At 42.5% G+C, this 16,386-nt stretch overlaps 1 protein-coding gene across 2 annotated transcripts in view; it reads right to left on the bottom strand.

The window, feature by feature from the left end:
* FRMD4A (FERM domain containing 4A) overlaps nt 1–16,386 on the bottom strand; it is a 622,361-nt gene that overhangs the window by 451,642 nt on the left and 154,333 nt on the right. The window contains exon 1 of one of the 2 annotated variants that reach the window (XM_047739605.1): nt 960–1,128. The exons of the other annotated variant lie outside the window; for it this stretch is intronic. Coding sequence (XP_047595561.1) covers nt 960–992 — 33 coding nt within the window. The 5' untranslated portion in view covers nt 993–1,128. Of the gene's footprint in view, nt 1–959; nt 1,129–16,386 lie in introns of those variants that run through there. 2 annotated transcript variants of the gene reach the window in all.

Genomic DNA, 16,386 nt, shown 5'->3' with positions numbered 1-16,386 from the left:
AACTAGCAAGAAAAAAATATTCAACATGCTTGTGCTGGAATCACTGAATGGCGCATCAAAGAGAAGAGGTAAATGAAAGCCTTACTCTATTGGCTTTATCTATGCTATGTGGTTACAAAGCCAATTTCCCCATTTTTTTTTAAATTTCTGAATAAAGAAAGTACTATTTCTAGCATTATTTAGAACTTTTGGCCCACCCACTTAGAGTTATATGTGGATGCAGCAAATATCAAATAGATTCCCCATCATCTGAGCTTTTAATAGAAAGCCCCAGCTCCAAGGCATCCCTTTCTCAAGTGAAAAAGCAAACTCCAGCCAAGGAAAACAAGTTTCCAGAGCTTCTAGGAGACTGTAAGCAGTTCCCTGGGAGCATCTCTAAATGTTTCAGGACCAAGTTCAAGATGTCAGGCAAGTCTGGTGCTCTGGACTCTTTTCTGTAGGTCTGGGAGCTCTCTGAGAACACACTGGCTTCCAGAATGCATTAACCTACTTTCCACAGAGGATTCCCTGACCCTCTTGCTCTGAAGAAGAGGAGGAGGAAAGAGGATATTTCCAGCAGGAGCTGGGCATGCTCTGCTTTAAACAGCAACGCCGCCAGAGAAATTGGTAGTTCCTGCAACGAACAGCTCCAAGGGTTGCACAGCCTCCAAGAAGAGTGATTGGAAATCCTTCTAAAATATGGCTGTCTAATCAAGCAAGAGGAGAACTCATTTACTAGGATTCCCATTGTCCACACTGACAGATGGTTCTCTCCCCCGCCCCTCTTTCCCCTTCCCACAGATCGCGCTGCCTTTGAGGCTAGCCTATTCTTTCAGAGATCCAGTTGCATTCACCAGCCTTAGTTCTGAAACAAGACAAAAGCTCAGTGAGCCTCCCATTCACAGAGGCTCCCGGCACCTCTGCTGCCTTCTCTGCACGTCCAAGCGGAATCAAAAGAAATTAAGATTCACTCTCCTTACCTTCGTTCTCATCGGAGACAGGAGCCCTTCCATTTTGGTGGAATCCTCATGCCAGTTCCTCTCCTCTCCAAGTTACTCTCTCCAGTGTGCCGTCCTTAAGCATCCCACATGAGAAGAGCCATGCGGGGAGTTGCCAGTCTCTCCCTGCTCCCAGGCGGCGCCGAGGCACCCAGTCTAACTTGAATCTCCAGTGCCTGGAAAGCGCTGTTCCTGGAGAAGCCCGCTCCGTTCCTCGCCCTCTTCCCTCTCTTGCTTCTCTCTCTCCTGAGCTCTCTCCTCCCTCCCTTTCCTCCCTCTCTTTCCATAATCTGCCTAGAGCTCCCTGTGTACCGCGTGCTCACTTGACAAATGATCCCTGTCTTAGGTACCGCATCTGAGCCAAGAAAAGTGATCTGCACCAAACCACAGGGGCGGCTCACCCAGGAAAGGCGGCGAGGGGGGCTGAGCTTTGCTGGGGCATCCTCGGCTCCTCGGGGCTCCCGGCTCCCAGGGTTCAGCTGTGTGGTTGCTCTCTCTAGAGCTGGCAGCTGAAGGCACTGCTTTAGCTACCCATTCATTGCTCTTTTAAGAAACAGACCCTGAGAGCAGTGGATCCAGTTGTCACCATTACTCAGCTGTTTTTCTGATTTGTGTTCTGAAAACTGAAAAAGAAATCTCACCTCTTAGGTATTTCTAAATACTAATTTGTTTAGCCTAGTTGTTGACATAGCATCTGGATAGGTAAGTGGATTTTATTTTTTCTGTCTGACCAGATGTTTAGAAGTATACAAGCAGAGACTTTTCTTACGAAAAGTTTCAAAACTGATTTATAGACTCAGCTCCTAACAGCTGAGCATAAAATAATAAGTGTGTGTGTTGTGCAGGACTCCAGATAAACCAGATTTTACTATTTCATTCAGCACTGCTGGCCACTTGTAAAAAGTAGACAGAGAGAAAATATTGCCAAGACTTGGGTTACACAGCATTATGAAGTCGAAAATAAAAGGTTTTCTTTCTGGAACTTTCTCATGCTTGGGGAATTCTCTATGTGGGAATAATTCAACATCTCTACTTCAACTGGTGACTCCTATAGCTAAGAACATTTGACCATTACAAAGGCTTTCATATTACATGGTATTCACATTACATGGTATACGAATTCATCAATGATATTTAAGGCTGACACCCTGTGCCCCTTGTTCCTTGGATGGAACTTGTCCCTCTCTACCTGCTACATTTATGCCTGACTCCCAAGACATCTTCAACATGGGGCAATCTATACCTGTTCTCCATATGGTGTCACAGGATGGTCCTTTCCTCAAGTTCTTAATCCTTGATTAACTCAAGTTTTCTCTAGTTCAAACAACGGCATTCTAAAGAACGTCAGATTCTACACCAACTACATTATCCTGATTCATCTCCTTGGCTAGTCCCTAATTTTCTTTTCTTAGCCTTTTTGTCCTACACTTAAGTGCATGTCTGCAACCTCATTCTCACTTTGCCAGGTACTTATTACTGCCTTTGACCAGAGTCTTTACACCCTGACAAATCCTCAATGGCTCTGACACATTGAGTGCAATGCTCTGCCTTTATATAAAAGGTCTCTGCCATTTCTGGGGGACCCTGGACCTTGTTATTGGCTTAACCATTACATTTTCTTACTCAGTGTCCTAGTGTTTGGGGTCCCTCGATCGTGTGTTTTATTTATTCAGTCAATCAATAAATGGATGGAATGTACCTCCCGCATGCCAGGACATTTTAGCTTCAGGTGACACAGTGGAAAGCAGAGAAAGCCTCTGTCCTCCGGCCCTTCGATTTTGTAGTAGGCTTGCTACAGAACTCAACCAACTCATCAAGCCCTTCCATCCGTCATCTCATTTTGTATTTCCACCTCTACCTATGTTACTGTGTTTCTCCAAAGGATTATAAACCCTACTAGGAGATTTCCCCTTCCACTATAGCTTTGCTCTCTTTTGACCTTTTTCTTAACTGGGTACCCATTATTAACTTCCCCTAAATACTAATTCATTCACAAGAATTCCATTCCTTCACCACCATCTTTAATTTTATTTCCTCTCTTCTTTCCCAGCCCTCCCTCTATCCTCTCAAAGGCTTTATTTTGGGGGTGGGGGAGGAAATCACTCTCGTGTCTTCAGGATACCATCCCTCCTCTGTTCCACTAACTGGCCCCGAACATTTAAACAAACTTACTACCCTGCCCTTGTGGAGACGTCACTCGTGCCACATGTGGTGTTCAGCTTTCATCTTGTTCGATTGCTCCTGATTTGAACAAGCTGTATCTGTTATTTGTTTTTTACTTTCAGCAACTCTTTCTTGAGCCATTCTGTTCTGGTCTTTTTGTCCCTTCCTAATCCTGGAGACCCTTTCACCAGAATTACCAATTGGGATCACTCCTCTAGAGCTTTCTCCTTGCCATTTTTTGTCTTTGGCACAAAAGATCATCCCCTGCCTGTCACTCTGACCCTAGATTTTAGTTACAGCAGTAGAACAGAGTGGGATGGTGTCACGATTAAAAAAAAAAAAAAAAATAGACTAATAACATGTTTAAGACTGGTTGGTTTCTGCTGAACTCCAAGCATAGTTTCCAGAACTAGAATAGACTTCCTGAGCTAGAGAAAGTGCCTTTAGCCAAGAATCTTGAATATCTTAGATCATCACACCACATAAGAAAACTGTAACTTCTGGGGAGCCTGGGTGGCTCAGTGGGTTAGAGCCTCTGCCTTCGGCTCAGGTCATGATCCCAGGGTCCTGGGATCCAGCCCCGCATCGGGCTCTCTGCTCAGTGGGGAGCCTGCTTCCTCTTCTCTCTGTGCCTGCCTCTCTGCCTACTTGTGATCTCTGTCTGTCAAATAAATAAATAAAATCTTTAAAAAATAATTAATTAATTAATTAATTAATTTTAAAAAAAAGAAAATTGTAACTTCTCTGGTTGTTTACATTCCAGTCCACCTAGTCCCCAGAGTCTGGGCTTGTTCACCATGTTTTTATAGTGGTCTGCGAGGTCCCTGACGAAACCAACCCCTGGGAATCAACAGGACCCAGAGCCATATCAGGATCTTGAAATTATGCTCATGGTGATGATAAAGATGAAGATGACAACAGTTGTCAAACATTTACCTTGTACTAGGCACGCACTAAGAGATTTTCCTGGATTAGCTCCCTCCTATGAGGGAGGCACCATTCTCACTGCTATTTTGCAGAAGCTTTGGTTAATTGGCACACAACAGACCTACATTTAGCTCAGCGAGGCCACTACTAGTGAGAACACCATCTCCTTCTCAAATCTTCTATCGACATATAAAGAGTAAAATGCATATTTAATGATCTGTTCTTTATTAGTCAGAGGCTCCAAATTAAACATTTGAAAGTTTATTATTTCAGACCATTATGTTAACTTTTGCTACCTCATTCACTTACTCGTTCATAGAACCAATATACTTTGGCCATCCCTCTCAAGCCAGGTACCATGTAAGACACTTATCAAGCACAAGTCTTGTATTTATTAAACAGTTATTTGTAAAATGGGATGTGCCAATTTGTTACTTTCATTTCCAAGTCCTTTAACTACTGATTACTCCACCTCTTATAGCTTAAGTAGTTAGATTTCTTTAATGATGGGAGGGGGCAGGAGGAGAGGAGGTAGTGGTGGAGGAGTTTAGGAAATACTCTAACCTATGCAACAGATGTGTGATGTTAGTAAGCAATCATCAGATCATTAGGCATCCTAACACTATTAAGAATGATCAGTGTTGCCCTTCACGTTTCTACATCCCAAATTTCCTTATATTGGGGTGCTCTCCGGTTGCAACTTCATGTTTCAAGAGAGCCTCTTCAGCTTCAAAAAGGGCAGAGTTTACAATCTGGATTAACTGAACCTTGGAAGCAAAGGTCAGTGAATATCAAATATATAGAAACTGGTGGAATTAAGTTTGCACCACAGGGAAAGGGAGTCTTAGATGCAATCCAACTTGGTGAATTTCCACTGTGTGGTGGGGGATTTTGAGCTATAATGGGAATGTCCCTGTACCAAGCAACCTCTCTAAGCAAATCCCCTTGTCCTTTGAGCCATTCTTCTTCCCTATTTTGACATTAAAAGAAGAAGAAGGAAGGAAGGACAGATGGATGGATGGATGGATGGATGGACGGACCTCATATTAAACATCTCTAGACCAGGAGCACTTGGAAATATTATAAAGGCTGTTAGATAGGGCATGGTCAGAGGCTAGATTTCCAGTTTCTCTTGCATGAAAACACTGACCCTTTCTTTCCCACAGCTCACATCCTCAAGGTTAATTTCTTTAGGCCCCTTGTAGTCTCTGGGGACCATAGCCAGTTGCACAATTAAGGTTCATTATCTGAGGATTGGGTTGCCTTGCTTCATAAATGGTTTTCAATTCATTAAGGTAAGAGGATTGTGACCTGACAACCACTTAGGTCTTTTCCTCTGTGACTCATCATTCTTTATTTCCTATTGGGAAACATCCTCATTAAGACTGAGGTTTTGAGGTGATAAAGGATAGAAAAGACCTTACTCCTGGACTGATTCCAGGTATCTTGGGCAACACTAAGGGAGTTACTTAGCTAAGGCGATAAATCACTACCTGCTCTCAATTTCTCCTGTCTCTGCCTCTCATCTTAGACCACATATATTTGTTTTGTTTTATAATGTAACTATCAAAATATATAACAGAGAAAATTTTCACTTACTACATGCTAAACTAAAGCACTCAATGAAAATTGTGATTCAATTCCTCAAGGCTTGAATTTATGTTTTATCTGTGTAAGGATACGCATTCTATAAGTTGCTACAAAACAGAAATTACACAGTGACTGACATTCTTTCAAAGAGCTCTCACATGCGTTATCTTTTTAAAACCTCACAATAATCCTGTTAGGTGTGGCAGGTAATAATTTCCATTTTGCAACGGTAGGGAGGTGAGTAGAAAGAAAGAAACATTTATTGAGCACCAAACTTTGTTCCAGCCTTGAGCTAAGTGCTTCAATGTGCCATCTCATTTCATTTTCAAAGGTATATTATTATTTGGGGGGGGGGGCACAAAGACGGAGGAAGAGAGAGAATTTCAAGTAGGCTCCATGCCCCAGTGCGGAACCCAATGAGGGGCTCGATCCCACAACTCTGAGATCATGACCTGAGCAGAAATCAAGAGTCGGACACTTAACCAACTAAGCCACACAGGTGCCCCTCAAAGGTGTATTATTATTCCCATTTAACAGCTCTGAGAACTGAGATCGAGAGAATTAAGTGTTGTGGTAGATCTCATCATGTAGTCTCTGTTTTTCACGCATGTTGTCATCCAGGCCACTTGCCACTCAGATGTGGTCATGCTCTCGCACATTCTCTGGGTATGGCTATGTGGCTTCTCTTGGCTGATGGAATGGATGTTAACAAATATGGTACCCATAAAAGGTTAAAAATGTCCCTGATAGTACACAGCCCAGCTTGTCTGCTGATCCCCGGAGGAGGATGAGAGAAGAGCCAAACTACAGACTTCTGAGAAAGCTCAGCCAATACCAGCAGAGCCCAGTATAGATCAGTGAAACTCTGCACACTTGTGAACACCCAACATCTACCGTGGTGTGGCACCAGGCAGTACATTTGTAACGCAGCTACTGGACACAACAACCAGAGTTCTTAAACCGTAACATGAGAAGCAGAAACCTACATTCAGGACTTAGAACTTCAAAGATGTCAAGTTTTCCTACTTTTCACTAGCTCTGAGAGCAAGTCATGTAGAGTGATGGAAATACTTTATGATTACTCAAGGATTTTCCAGAGCTCTGGATCAGAATCTGAGCTTGCAGACATAGAGACTAGAACTCTTATGTTACTAAACACCAAGTGTAAGACCTACGGCATTTCATGCCCAGTGTTTCTTCCTCCTTTATCTTCATTTGAAACTACTGTGGAAGACTAGAGGAAATAGTGGTGTTAGGTTCCACGTCTTGGTTAATTAGTCATCTTGTCTTTATGATCTCTCAGATTCTCTGTCCCATTTTCTAAAGTACAGTGATTGCCTAAAGTTATCAGCAATCAGTACAGCAGTTAATTGGATTCTGGCCCTGGGAGACTTCCTTCAGCAGCTCTTGCCTTTCTGAATGAGTGCGCTACAGTGGGAAGAATAAAATTGCTTTCTTGTATTGTGCACGCCTGAGCTGGAAATGGGTCTCTACCTGCCCCTGTGCTTTGTGAAAAGGTATAAAGAACAGAGTGACATTACTTTGCGAAGTGTCTGAAAGGGGTATTTACATTTCTTTCTTTTCTTTAAGGTTTTTGGTTTAAGTGCTTTTGTTAAGAGGCAGGGCAACCAACAGCTGCCCTGGCCTCAGATCATTACACGAGTGTTTGCTTAGGGGACCTCTGGGAACAGAGATAAGAAAAAAGCTGAGAGGAGCATCCAGGTGGAAGGGCTGAGAAAGCTGCTGGCACTTACCTTCCTTCCAGTCCCTGTAGAGCGGGAAGCACTTGGATACTCCTCTAATCCTCTCTACCCACCTCCCGAGACACAGGGCATTCAGTTAGCATTTTTTTTTTTTTTAAGATTTTATTTATTTATTTGACAGAGAGAGATCACAAGTAGATGGAGAGGCAGGCAGAGAGAGAGAGAGAGGGAAGCAGGATCTCTGCCAAGCAGAGAACCTGATGCGGGACTCGATCCCAGGACCCTGAGATCATGACCTGAGCCGAAGGCAGCGGCTTAACCCACTGAGCCACCCAGGCGCCCTCAGTTAGCATTTTTAAGGTGTCTTCTTTCTGTTATGGTGCTTACTTCAAAGCTCCAAATAAGGCAATAAGGTGCTGAAGGGTATCATGAAGAAGGAAGATTTTTTGTTTTTCTCCCTCAAAGTATTCAGGAAGGTCAGGCCTCAGACAAGTCACTTTCAAAAGCTGCCTTGCAATTGTTTATAAAAATCTGCACTTGGACGGGACAAAAATGACAGTGATCAATAGAGATGGGAGTCCCATGTTTCTGCTTCTGAGACTTCTTGGAATCCTAAAGCTGAGTAAACAGAACAAAAACTTTTTTTTCTCTAATGAGCCCATCCTGCAATCTGTGGGTATGAAAGCCACCCCCCCCCCATCTTACACCCTAGAAGCACATCAATAACTACGGAGCTTATCTAAGCGTGGCACCGGGATGCTGTGGGATTTTTTCAAGCCACACATATGTGTTAAGAAATGTGTCAGTCCATTCAGGCTGCTATAACAGAAATACCATGGACTGGTGGATTATAAACAACAGGCATTTATTTCTCACAGTTCTGGAGGTCAGGAAGTCTAAGATCAAGGCACCAACAGATTCAGTATCCAGTGAAGACCTGCTTCCAGGTCCACAGACAGATCCCCTGCTCCCTATCTCCTCACATAGTGGAAGGGCCAAAGGAGCTCTTTGGTGCCTCTATTTTAAAGGACACTAATCCCTTCATATGGGCTCCACCCTCATGACCACATTACTTCCCAAAGGCTCACCCCTTAATATCATCGCATTGAGGATCAACCTTCAACATACGAATTTTGGAGGACACAAGCATTCAGCCTATAGAAAGAGCCTACTGTATGTGAGGTCTAGCCAGAGGCTCTGCCCTGAGGTTACCAAGGTCACGAATACAGGTAATGACTCTTGAAGAATGCTGAGGATTGAAGATGAAAATGCCTTAAACAATTGGGGAGGGAGATCTAGTGTAGAGGGATGGCCAACTAAAGTGGAAGCAAAGGTGAAAGGAAGTACTCATTCACCTGGCACTGTGGAATAAGTCTGCCTTGAGGGGGCTATTCTTGTGGCTCCAAGACCACAGAGAGGAGGTCCCTGTGTTGGGTCTTAGGGCAGCTGAGATGTTGGGATGGGTATAGAGAAATGTGGGATTAAAGAACGGATCTCAGACAGAGAGAGAAACACACACAAAGGATATCTAGAGGCAGAAAGTAACATGAGCTTTGAGGACAGAGGTGAGAACACTGAGATGGGCAGTGTTATGTGACCTCAGACACAATTTTTCTTAATTTAAGACTTAATTTACATCTTTCCTTATTTGAAAATATCTACACACCATACACAAATAATGGGCATAGTTCACTTTATATTGTCAGTGTTCTTATGAAAAGTTGCATATTAATTTATTAAGTTCCTGAATGAAATTCTTTTATATTATGAATTCTAATTCTTTTAAGTAATTTAATATTTTATTTTATTTTTTTTTAAAGATTTTATTTATTTGACAGACAGAGATCACAAGTAGGCAGAGAGGTAGGCAGAGAGAGAGGGGGAAGCAGGCTCCCTGTTGAGCAGAGAGCCCTATACGGGGCTCGATCCCAGGACCCTGGGATCACGACCCGAGCCGAAGGCAGAGGCTTTAACCCACTGAGCCACCCAGATGCCCCAGTAATTTAATATTTTAAGTTGAAGTGTGCATACCTGCGCAGTACTTGCTTGTCTCTTTAATTAACAATAGTGGGATTACTTAATAGTGGAATTATGTTGGGAATGTGACCTTTCAAACAATAAACGTGCCCGAATGTGCATTATTTTCATAGCTCTGAGGAGTTTTTCAAATCAGTCCTTCATCTTAAATTTCATTGGCCAGTTCTGACCTGAGGCACAAAGGAAAATAATTGCCTAACTCAATTTCTTACTGTGTCAAAATCATGAAGTTATTGATAGATATTGATGGGCCTCTTTTATTAAAAATCCTGGAAGCACACTCTGTTTTGCAAATTATATTTTAACCTTGATATCTTAGAACATGCTTTAGAAGCAAAAGTATGTTTTTTCACAAATGGAAAAAGAGGCACCAGTGCCTGAGGTCATGAAGTCATTGGTATTTGGATCAATCAGACATGAGGAATTTTTCTGCCTCAATTCTAATAAAATATGATTCTTCTGATTCAGAACCTCTGCTTGAACCTGAGAGAACCAACTTTGAATGTGAACGGTACTGACTTCAAGCATAATGACAATTAATCACAAGAACCAAGAGAAATGAGGAGGTATGGAACTGAGCTTCAGAAAAAAAAAGATTTAACTTGAAAACTTTGCTATGGTTTCTGAGCGTGGTCATGGAATGATCACCCGGCCATGGTGCAGGGAAAGGAAATGGACCAGATCATCAAAACTCTTCTACCCAAACTCATTTTCCCTATCTAGCTTACTGACTGATCTTGACTATCTTCCTAGCTTCTCATGGCCAGCTTTCTAGTCTACTAAATGTAAAATGGGAAAACCACTCACTCTCACATGTTCCAAAACCTTTCTGAAAAAATGGTCTTTTCTTTCCAATTTAAGTGCATTCATTTGCTCAACAAAGATTGAAGGTCTCTGTTCCAGTCACCACGCTCATCTCCCAAGGGGCACTCTGAATATTCACAGAAGCACATACCCAGGCTGGGCAAGACACAACTTCTTTTTTACCTCTCCATGACATAAATATCTCCTGGAGCTCTTTCCAAAGAAGCTCAGATGCATGGTACACAGGCTATGTGTCAGACTTGAAAGGAGAGAAGTTTGGGGAATGGAGCCACATTTCTTTTTTCTTTTTTTTGAAACAAAATGCTGGATTTCCTTGCTGCATCCTTATGCACGGATGGCCAGGATGCAAGTCTGTGGGCACTGTGGAGTATAAACAAACATGACCACTAAGGTAGTGTTGGGTGTCTCCCTTTCCTGTCTGAATATGTTTAGATAGTTACACAACCAGAGAACTTGGAATGAAAGAAAACAATCCCCAGGAGAGAGGAATGCTTTGAATCTGGGTCGCTGGGCCTGGATTTCGCTTACTTTTTCTTTGTTAAACCAACCTGGGGCCATTGAACATACTGATCTTCTTTTGCCAGGGTCTGTGTCTGGACAAGTTTTTCCTAGGCATACAGCTCAGCAAGAACATTCCATCTACCTTTTCCTTGCATGTGTACTGTAGGTGTAGCCTACAGCCACTGTGGGGTTTAATCTGCATGTTTGCTTCAAGAAGCCTAGAAGATGCTATTTGAATAAGGCTCTTGCTTCCTGGGAGATCCTATAAGAAGGATTTAGAGATGGGATTCTTCTCATCTTCTCATTTAGTCCTAGACATCTGCGATGAGAGATATTTGTGACTTAACCTCGACCTCAGTAGGGTGTTCTTGGAGAAAGGGATACCACCCTAAGGAGAAGGAGAGGTACTGAAGATCAGAACATTGCAATAGAAGCAGACGCCCAAACCCGGGCAAGTCCTGCCACTGTGTGCAGTCTTCCTGATCCTCTTGAGGACTTAGGATAAGTCCACCAAAACAGAACTAGATCACTAAAACCTCACAGGCTTCTTATGGCAGGGAAACAAAAGGCTCAGTGTAGGGAGGAGTATCGCCCATGGGTAAGAAGTATGAGGATAGCAGTTAGCATTACAGGTGAGGCTGATCATAGTAGCCACGCATTGATGTGAGTGCACGTATCCATAATGCTCTTGCCAGAAGAGGTGATAGGGTGGCCGCAGAGGCAGCAGAGTAGGACCCAGGGTTGGACCTGGGTATGAGTGGCAGCAGCAGCTGAAGTCAGCAGCCACAGGGAGTATCTCCGATAGCCACATTAGAGCAAGGCATCAGGGAGTGGCCTCTACAGCAGTTCTAGAGGGATGTGATGGTGGTGACAGTAGAGAAGGCTGACCAGTCAAAACAAGAGGGAAGTGTAATCTAGACTAGTCTTGAATGGCATGGCCTGAGCTGAGCAAGAGCCAGCAGAAGCAGGAGTGGCCAGGTGCCACAGAGAGGGACAGAAGGGTAACAGCGGTGAGGCACAGACAGCCTTAACAATGGCTCCCAAACAGCAGCAGGTGAAAGTAAAGCCAGGGTGGAGTTACCTGGGTCGGTGGTCATGACAGCAGCAGGCCAAAGGACGGGCTGCACAGAATCCGTGGTCAATGGAGCAACGGAGTAGGTAGAAGTCATGGGATCCATGGGATCAAATAAAGGAAATACAATGGTCTGAAAACCCTGCTGTTCTTTTATTCAATGTCATCCACATGTGAACCTTAGGAGTAGACTGTGCTCCTTCTTCCTTATTAATTATCTGCCTAGCTTCCTAAGAGAGGACAGGGTTTCTCAGCCTCTGAGGCTGTGTTGTCAGGTTGAGCCCAGGATTCGGACCAGAGGATTCAGAAAGGGAGTTGTGGTCTTCACCTGTTCAACTCGATGTAAGTTTTACTCTCTAAGAATAATTTATAATCAAGAGACAGCTTATAGCTTATCATCCATATTGTATTTATACAATTTATGATGCAAAGACATAATAAGCCTAACTCCATGCTATAAAAACATAGGATATTAGAGTGGAATTCTCTATGAAGTGTTTTATCCACTCATTTCCCAGATAAGTAAATTGAGTCCCATGGAGTTCAGTGAATCTCCTAAGATTACGTAAGTCCTCACAAAGAATTCAACATTCTTTTTTCTCCAGCACATTATTATATGTCCTTTGTAAATGAAGGTATTTTATTTAGACCAGGTTTACCAATGCTGATGGAATGACTTGGAAACTCTCCATAGACATTTGCTTTTACCTGTATCCAACCATTCCTCCATTCACCATCAGTGCATGTAGGGAAAAGGCCAACCAGGTGTGGTGGGCAGAAGATGAGCCCTTCCCCTGGAGGTAGTCAATGAACACTTGCTGAATGACATATTTGGAAGTAAGCAACACCAATAATTTGCCAGAAAAAAAGAAAGACAAATTTGCCAGAAAAAAGAAAGATAAAGAGAGATGGAGCCAAATAGAAATGTACAACTCACGCTCCCCTAGCACAAGGACCAGAAAATGAAAGCCATTATGATTCTGGCCCTGTAAGAAGGCAGAAGGTAGTTTTCAGTGGTGGCCAATCTCTCTATTCCCTAAAGAGGGAAGATAATGTGTGCCATTCGTCTCATGGGCCATGTGTGGCTGTGGGCTGCCCAGTTGCCCATGAGGATGGCAAGGGGGCGCATTCTCCATAATGCAAGTTCCTCATGTCTAATACTTTCTACCCCCACATGCTTCTACTTCCCTCAAATTTTATACATCCCATACTCAACTTATACCTTCCTTCTCCCAAATGAGCTCCCTCTCCATACTTTGCAAATGCTGTCATCAATGGTAATAATTCTCCTGGCCAACTTTACCCACATCCTTGCCTTCTGCCTCTTCTCCTGTGCCAAGATCCCAAGACCAGATGCCTGGGCTGTGTCAGTGGTCCCCACAGTCGGTTTCACCAGTATTTCTTTCTTAAATTGTACAATGGGGCAGATAGCATTCCCTACTAAGAAATGTGCAATGGTCCCCCACTACACAACAGTTAAATTCAAACTCCTTAATTTGCCTTTCAGAGTTACCTGACATCCTCTTTCTTATTTACCTTCCCTCTTGCCAAACTTATTTGATCATTCCCACTTGGAGACCACCATTCCCACTTTCTCACTTTTACTCCCTTATTAAGAATCCCCACCTTAATTTATCAGTGACACAGGGAGACACAGGGCCCACTGCCCATAACTTCATAAGCACTTCATAAATATATTAAATGCTCCCTTCAAAGTCCACATCCACCCTTCTCCCTGCAGGAAGCATCTCATCAATGCAGCCCACTTCTTTTCTGTAATGTCCATTAGACACTAAATTCAGGTTACCTTTTGTTATCTTATAACCGTCAACTGCATTGTAACCCTCAAGCACAGGCTGTTACAACTCTGCACTTCCATCATTAGGTACAGTGTCCCCTAGACAGTGAAAGCTTAATACCTCACATTGATGATGAGATGGCAGCATCTCCAGAATGTGGTCCTTTGTTCCAAACATGCTTACGTCACTGACTTACTTTTTAACTCCCACACAGCAAAATTCCAGAAACGCAAGAATTTTAGATGAAGAAAGGGATAAGAGGAGGAAGGTGAACAACGACTGATTGGCTACCTTCTTATACAAGGTACCATTTTTTACTCTTTTATAAATGTCCTCTCATATAAAGAAAAATAACATAAAGGAGTGAATTGATTCAGCCAGGATAACAAATGTCTCTGTTGTCACTTAGGAGTAGAACCCATAAACTTCTGACTCCCCCTGAAAAACAGCTGATGTCAAGGTTAGTTTAGATGACTCTTAACCTGATGCTCATTAACGAGCATGATGGTATAAGTGTTGGGCACCCAAGTCTGCCTCAGTAAGAAAACACTTACAAGTTTAATGAGAGCTCAGGAGATATTATATGTCCAACTCATGCTTGCAAGCTTCTTGGTGTTCTCCCTAACTCCAAGTAAAGCCACGTAGCCCCTTGATACGTCTCATACATACACCTGGGGCAGGGGGGATTCTCCTGACATGTACAACCCCACCCAAACATTTTTGACAAAAGTAGTCTAAATGTTGTATAGATATTACCCTTTGAGCAAGAATAGGGACATCACTTTGGTCATCAATCCCCCTTAACAGATGGTAAAAATGGGGTGCAGATCATTGTAGCGACTTGTCTGATTTTTTGTGACACAGTAGCATGGCCTGGCTCTTGCAGGCTAGTCTGCTGCTCATCCTGGGATGAAAATGGTAGAATTTTCATGGCTAATGACCACCCCTCATATATTGACGGCAACTTTAAGACAACTGGGCATCGTAATTAGAAGGGGTTATCTGCTTGAAGGAATTTTATCCAAATAGATATACAATTCATGAAACAATAATACCGTTGATATAGAGCAGTGGCTCATCAAGGCAAAGCTGACACCCAGCAGAAGGGCCAACTTGCAGAAAAAAAATTATCATAACCTGGCTCTAGTTTATAAGGCTCAGAACCAACAGGAATAGAAGTCCTTCGTGGTGGCCCCTGGTCTCCGTGTCACTAATTAGAAAATACAACCAACTACTTCTCTGTGCAGCAGTACATCAGGCATCATGTGACTACACAGAACAAAAAGTAGCATCAGGCTGTTGCTATGGAAACCTCAGAACCATCTGAATTGCTATGGCATCATAAAAGCAAAATTCCAATCATCAGTCTTTAACTATAGGGCTGTTGAAATCTATCTCATATTTTTAGAATGTGTGACATTTAACACACTGATGAGTATTTCCAGCTTCAGAATACATTCCCTGCTTTCATATTTAGATGGGATTTTTCAGTTCAACTGGCTGGATTTTTTTTTCTTCTGGTAAATGCACTGTCTTCTTACAAGCGATTGCAGCTCTTTATGTACTTATTTCCAATATGTTGCTTCATTTGTGCCGTTTATTTTCTCTTTATTCTATACTTAAAACTATTTTCTCACTGGCTGCCTATCTCTGTGTCCCCCAGACTCTCTCTGGTTGTATGTTTCATATCCCTAGTCAAAAACGTCATCCTGGTCTTAATCGCCACTGGTTTTAACTGATCACATTTTAAGCCGTAGCTGCTAATAATGAACAGTTCTGAGCCTCAGCCAAAGGTGTATTGCTGCTTCCCTGGTGATTCTTTATCTCTCAAGTTACCATCCCCTTATCATTCAAGGTGATCCCCATTTAGTGACTTTGCCAGGCTTTGTAGAAAATCTTTTTCTGGATCTGGAATAATAGGTGTGTCATTTCCACTTTCCCCCAGGAGAACTGCTAACAGGATTTTGTTTAACTCTGTATACGCCACATTTTGGATATAAGTGTCTACATGCACACACATGCTCCCAAATATGTTGTTTATCTAGTCTGAAAGATGTTAAAAGAGATTGATCAGCTGTTAAAGGGAACAGCTCTTACAACCTAGTTAACTTAGAAGAAAGAAAAAGGGAAATTGTGGATACAGAGCCAGGAAATACAAATTCTGCTCAAGGAAAGCTGTTAAGTTAGTACACTGTTGTGTGGTAAGTGTCCTCCACATCCTCCTTGTTCATCCAGCACCAGACTCTTCAAAGCTTCTGGACTATGTAAGAGCATTCTTTTTTGAACCCCTTTCCTTAAGAGAGTTTCAGGATCTCTTAGGTTTATTTATTTTCTTTCCCTCTTTATAACTCTCCAAAGAAGTGCCGCCTTGCTCTCTCCACATTATTAGACAATAAACTCCAGCACATCGGTGAGTGTGGTATTACTAAGTTGTGACTTTCATCTGTGACCTTCCAGGAACTGACATCCCTGCCACTGTGTTACTGAATTTAAAAGCATAATGAATTCCTGGAAAAAGTGTTTAAGCATTTTTGAGTCAATTTTTTCTTCCAGGGGTCACAAGAATCTCCAGAGGATGATTTATTTATTTATTTACTAGCAGGTCTATAATCACCCCCCAATATGCTGTAGATATGTAGCAATGTGAACTAAACACATTTGCACAGAGAGTAATGCCACAAAAAGAGATAAAGAATAAAAACCTAATTTGCTGATTTCAACATCAAGGACTGCATTGTTGTCCTTGTCAATATCTAGGTCAAGTTAAATACTGTGCTCAGAAATTCCATGCT

This window comes from Lutra lutra, chromosome 8 (genome assembly GCF_902655055.1).
Source record: "Lutra lutra chromosome 8, mLutLut1.2, whole genome shotgun sequence".
NCBI lineage: Eukaryota > Metazoa > Chordata > Mammalia > Carnivora > Mustelidae > Lutra > Lutra lutra.
The sequence above is the reverse complement of the archived record's forward strand: the minus strand, read 5'-3'. Positions and strand labels throughout refer to the sequence as shown.